Source organism: Parasteatoda tepidariorum, chromosome X1 (assembly GCF_043381705.1).
Source record: "Parasteatoda tepidariorum isolate YZ-2023 chromosome X1, CAS_Ptep_4.0, whole genome shotgun sequence".
Lineage (NCBI taxonomy): Eukaryota > Metazoa > Arthropoda > Arachnida > Araneae > Theridiidae > Parasteatoda > Parasteatoda tepidariorum.
In genome coordinates, this window is record NC_092214.1 from 39006113 (window position 1) to 39012715 (window position 6603).

Sequence of the window (6603 nt, forward strand, 5' to 3'; positions counted from 1 at the left end):
TAGAGTTAAACAAACCCAAGAAAATAATTTCAATTTTCTTGAGACGTCAAAGCTATCAGTTTTACAAATGGAAAAAGCAAACTTTTGCGCGATATTCGTCTAAGATAATGTTATGTACGCAGGCGTGTAAGACTGCGCACTCTGAAGTATGAAACTACGATAACTTTTTGAAAGAGAAATCCCACGCATAGGGCGCAAATTGTCGATGAGGGCGCTGAGATCAATAGGCCTAGAGAAGTATACATCCCCATACCTTAACGCAGTTTCTCTCATTCGAAAACGGGAGTTCGAAAAGTTCACTCTCGTAGTTTTCCTTAGTCTTTTCCGGAGAAAACGAGAGACTTAGTGGTAAATGGTCTCGTGTGTCGTTCTAAAGTTCTAGAACTTTAGAGCGAATTTCGTTCTTTATTAAATCCATTTAATTTAACCGTCAGAATCTAAATTTAATTTTCAAATTTCATTTCAGGAAAGTTTTAAAAGTTAAAATGAGTGCATAGTTTAAGTAAAGTTAGTCACATTTTGCACTTTGGCACATAAAAGTGGAAAAATAGCAAACTTTTCAAAGTATTCGATGAGAGATGAGAAGATTTGATGTGGCTTTGAAAGTAACTTAAAAATAATCTTTTTAAAATATTACATCTTAATTTGAAGTAGTTTTATACTATATTCTAACGAACTTAGAATTCTTATAGTAGACTTTTCAAACACAGTTTGTAGAGGATGACAAAGATTACTCTAATCAACTTCTTCTTGTTCTTGTTCGCTCATACAATTGGTAAGTTTTGCTTTTATAATAAATACAAATTTCATGCAAAATAAATTACATAAGTAAACAGTGTGAAAAAATACAAAGACAAAATAAGGACAATTTATTATAAGATATCAACAAAATTATTATATGCAGAAAAGTAAACTACAGTAATATATATTTAAAAAAAAGCTATGCGATATGCGTATATATTTCATTTCTTTAAGGATAAATAAATTTGCAATAAATTTCTGGTTTATTTTATTGAACCAATTATCAAGTATATTTTAAAAAATTAAGAACAAATTTCGTATTCACTTTTAATTTGAGTTAATATTCTTATATAAATTACAAGAAAAAGAAAAGGAATGAGAACTATGCGGAAAAAAATTTAATTTCCTTTTGTATAAATTTTTAAAGTCGTTTTTTGATTAAAGATATTAGATAATGAGGTTTTTTAGGTAGATAATTCTTGCATTTTTCTTACTTGATATATTAAATATATTTATTTTACCTGGAATTCATTTAATTAAATTTTCAAAGGTTTTCAGAAACGTGAATGAAATAACTCTAATAAAATATATATCATGCTTATAAAAGTGAAATTATTATTTTTGAAAATCTTGCAATAAATGAACCTTTGTGAATGACTGAATCTTTAGACTTTTAATAAAACAGATCTTTGTTTAAATTGCATGAAACAAACATTTCCCGAAACAATGTCTAATTGTTAATATTTCGAAAAATTCAATTGAGTTAAATCAAAGCATGCAATTTTCTATTTTGGATGTCTGACTCAAGTTTTACTAACTTAAATTTAAATACAATACTTTAAGTTAATTTACATACTAGTTTAAATAAAAATATTTCTATTTTTCCTTAGCAACATAACAATTTAATATTTTTCACTTGTCTTTATAAGTTTCAACAATAATTTGAATGGAAAAAGGTAGTAAGAAGACGTTTAGTCAGTCTATACAGTATGTCTGCATTTTGATTTCAACAATTACGCTCAATTAATAAGATATAAATATATTGATAGTAATGAAACTAAAAGCTAAAGCTGTTTTGTTCCTTTGTAATATGTTGCATTTTTCGCAGTATATCATTGCAAAACAATTTCATTTTGTTCCAAATTAAGTAATTGCACGGAGAAAAAAAATCTGGTAAAATTACCGTTTCTACATAACAGCTGAACGTTTAAACTCCGCAGTATATAAAATAAAAAAAGCATTTCATACATTACAATGAAATTCACATCCATATATTTGCTTGTACTCAAAATCTTAGGTAATGTTTTATTTCCTGAATCAATTATATCATTAATGCATGGCCGTACTTGTGTGGAAATGACATCACTGGTAAAAAAAAAGGAATATATATATATATATATATATATATAAAATTCTAGCTATTAAAGTAAAAATATACGGCATTTAAGCTCCTCATTTGGTAATTTTCCCGTCACATGGTAACGGTTTTTATTACCGCACATTTAGTAAAAAATGCAAACCTAAATAACAAATTTAACCGAATAAATAATAAAATTAAAATTTTTTACCATATTTACCAAATTTAATCACCTATTAAAAAACCATATTTTATTGCTAATGTTACCAAAATCATTACCGAAACGTTTCAATTATTGTTTCCGAGCTTATATGTGCTTCCATAGAGCCAAAAATACTGTAAATTTTACAATGATCCGGTAGCTTTGGTCATGCGTTTTTTTTCTTAGTGTGTGAAGCAGTTTTCTTTCCTTTTTTTGTATTATTACTTGCAAGAAGCGATAAATAAAACATTATCGACTATGCTATATTCAATGATTAGATAACTTATACTATTTATCAATGATTAGATAACTTATACTATTTATCAATGATTTGAAAATAACTGTATAAAAAATTCAAAATTAATTAAGTAAAAGAAAATGACTAATATTTATGCATAGAACAAGTTCCAGTTTATTTTATTTTTATTAAGGAATCTAAGGCTATGTGGAATACAAAATGTTGGATTGGAATTCGCAGTATAATAATTCCAACAGCAGAACACAAGTTTTCATAAACGCGTTTTTTATTTGTCTTATCTTAATCAAACCTGCAAATAAATGAAGAAAAAATATATTATAATTAACGAAGAAAAGTAACACAAGATAAAGATCTTTAAGAGAAATATCATAATTAACGAAGTTTTCATTTTTATAAAATGAAAATGATAAAAAGAACTAATATTGAAATATGCTGAAATAATAACTAATTTAGATTGGCTATTTCAATATAATAATTAACTTAGTAAAAAAACTATATATAAAACGATTTATTTTGCCTTGTGGTCCAAAATAAATTACTGACGTACAGGGAACCCTCATTCCAAAAGACTTTAATGCCTATTAAGAAAAGATCAATGAAACAAACTGTGTTAACCAATTACTTTCAAGCTACCATATTTGTAAAATAAATTTCCGTGTTTGAAATGACCGACTGGATTCCTAAAACTAACATGAAATTAAATCCTTTAAAACGTACGACAAACAACCTCATAAAACATTTATGACCATTTTTTTTAAAAAAAAATTTCTAATTGTTGACACCCTGACATTTATCATCCTTATCCTTTTACTTATTATAACCTATCTATTCCGATATTCTGTCAAACAATTGAAAAAAGCAACACCAAGGCTAAACAGAATAGGAAAATTATGTTTTTTAACAATTTCACAAAAGTGTTAAACGCAATTATTTATTAACTAAAAGTCAAAGGTTTCACCATCTATACATAAAGAATAATTAAAAAAAACATTTACTTAACAGAAAACATAATCTATTCGTTTGCTTCTCTATACCTTTTGTTTTTCCATTACTACCTATCTTTTTATTTTAATATTAATAATGAGTCAAGGGATAGACTTTATATAGGCTAAGTATTGAGTGCACTAGATATTTTAAGCAAAAAAATAAAATAAAGAATAACCGAATTAAAACGTCTTTTTTTGAGAGTACCCACTATATGAGAAATATCGTTTGAAAAAGTTAAGTGAAAACAAAGTTTGAGACCCTTAATGTTAGTTTTAATTTTTATGTGATTTGCCTTCATTATATTTGGTCTGAAATTATTTGACCAAATGAAAACGCTTCTGGACAAATTGCAAAAATATTTTTATATTAAGAAATCATTCCTGAAAAATTTGTAATTAGTTCATATCTTTTTATTATTAAAGTTATTAATGTCTGAAAAAAATTCAAATGTCAGGTGTACAGATGTTTTCATCATTTTAGACTATGTGACTATGCCGAAAAAACTCCGGATAAAATTACGGTAAAGAGTCAGTAGTTTTTACCAAAATATCCATTCTTAACATTAAATTTTAAGGAACAAATTAGAAAGCGTAAAAATTACGGTATAAAATTGTACGGACAAAATGGATTTCACGGATGCTACATTCAAGAATAAAAGCACTTTTAACCGTAATTTGTTCCGGACAGTGTATAAATATAAAAATTTATGTATGCATTGATTTTTACAGTGTATAAATACAAAAATAGAAAAGTTGAAAATCTCATAATTAAAGCGTGAAATATTTTATATTAATATTGGTTAGCGGCATTGGTAAATAAGATTTTGAAACGCTCTAATTTGTATTAATGTGATATAATTTCTAATATTGGAATTATGTTATTAGTAAAATATTATTATTAGTCGAATTCGATATTATTAGCTGAATTTTTTCCTATTTTCGTAGATTTATCATAAGGGTCAGTTGATTATGGTCAGAAATTGTCAAAAATAGTCAAAAATAAATCTTTAAACTCGAATAAGAAGTGATGGTGGTTGTAATAAATCCCATTTTTTTAAATATTTTATAGGAAATTTAGCATTATGAAATCGTCATATTCATTTTGCTATATTTCCTAAATTTTTCTGAACCAGCTGCATTTTATATTTCTTTTCTATAACTCATTACTCGAGAGAACATAAATTCAAAATTTCCAAAAAAAAAAAATATTTTCAGACTGCATAAATGCTAATGGATACACGTGAGAAAAATATGCGCGTTAGTTTATTTTTAGTACGCATCTCATACATAATATAAGGTACTTAGATAAAATATATTAAAATATTATTATTAGATTATTATATCTTAGCATAAGTAGCTTTTATAACATTTATGTTTCTATTTTTATAATCCTCCATTTAATAAAATATACCTTAGTACATATTTTATTAGTATTTTTAAAATATACGTTGGAAATATATTGAGATAAAAGATTCTTAAAGATGAAAAATTACGATATACAAAACTATACGAAATCTTATCATGATCTAAAAATAAAAATCGAAAATTTAAATCTATATGCAAAATATTTACCGAAAAAGTTGCCGCCTATTTGAATAATGCTAAGTTTATTTGATTAATCTATACAAGTTCAACTGGGAAGAAAGTGGTTTATTATGCATAATATACCTTTATCTCAATTTAACTACCTACATGCCCATTCTGAAAACTAGTTTTATTATTATATGCAATAAATATGCCATACTACAAATATGCCATACTATATACTGTCTATGATTCTTAAAGTAATTTAAGGCAATAGCCACAAATGTTTCTTTTAAACTTATCTTAGAATAAATTCGTTATAAATCACATTTTGAGAATGTATATAATGTTACTTTCTTTTTAGAAATTCTCTTTAAACTATTTATGATTTTAATATAATAATGCCTTACTAAATGTCTTAAATAAATATATTAAAGTGGACAAAATATGTCAGGTTAGTAAATTAATTATTTCTGCACAAAATATTCATTTAGCGTGATTAAAATAATTTGCATATGTTTTGAATTTTTTAAATTTTATTGAAGGAGGCTTCAATATGGAAGCTTTATTAATTAAAAGTGTTCCAAAATGCACGCAAGATTTGAATTTTGTGCCATTTTTTCTCTGAAATGTTTCCAATAAAAAAGTATGAAATGACAGCCGGTAGTTAAACGAGGAACGAGGAGGTTTTCATTTTTAAGCGACATATTGAGCATTACTGTTTCCTTTCCGGGTAGATAATTTTCAGATATTAGTCATCAGAATAGACTGCCAATATCATACATTGAGAAAAAGTATAGTCAAATCTACCATAAAATTTTAAATTTTACCTTGTGTTTCTAACTCAATGGGATGTAACACCAAAAAGCAAGGCAAATTTTACTGAACCGTTTGGTTTTGACTTTTGGTAAAATTAACAATATAATATTGTTTATTACCATGTCGTTTGGTATCAAATGAGGTGAAATTTAGTAATTTTAACATGATACGTTAGACAAGCGCATAAAAACCATTTATTCAGTTAAAATGCTTCACAGTTTTGTATTTTTACTGCATGTTTTGTAATAAAAACTACAATTTTGAAAACTAAAGGTTCCGGTAAAACGTTATCATACGAAAGACAAAATTATCAAATGAATGGTTTAAATACCGTATATAATAATAATAATAATAATAATAATAATATTTAAATATTAACTGATTATTCTCCAAAAAACAATAAAACTGGATTATACTTTAAAGACTATATAAATCTACGTTTACGCGATGGTAAGTACGGAAATTTAAGATACAGTATAGTTTTATAACGTATCTTTAAAACAGCTTTTTACTTGCAAAACAAGCTACATGGGGTTCAGTTTAGTAACGTTTTGGCATAAACAATTAATAGCTGTTACGAGTATTGGAAAAGGATTTTTTATCTTTGAAATTAAATGCATAAGAAGATAGAAAATGTCATCTAATAATATTAATCATTCGAATAACTTTTTCTTTAAAGATAAGAAAGGAAGCTCTGGATATATATATATATATA

General features: G+C 25.8%; 1 protein-coding gene across 4 annotated transcripts in view; it reads left to right on the top strand.

Annotated features, from left to right (window-relative positions):
• Nucleotides 1-269: 269 nt before the first annotated feature.
• Nucleotides 270-6603, top strand: part of LOC107451043 (carbonic anhydrase-related protein 10-like) — a 346734-nt gene continuing 340400 nt past the window's right edge. For 2 of the 4 annotated variants that reach the window (XM_071187552.1, XM_071187553.1), the window contains exon 1: nt 272-775. In XM_071187552.1, coding sequence (XP_071043653.1) covers nt 721-775 — 55 coding nt within the window. In that variant the 5' untranslated portion in view covers nt 272-720. Of the gene's footprint in view, nt 776-6603 lie in introns of all 4 variants that reach the window. The other 2 variants (XM_071187551.1, XM_071187554.1) reach the window with 2 other exon arrangements.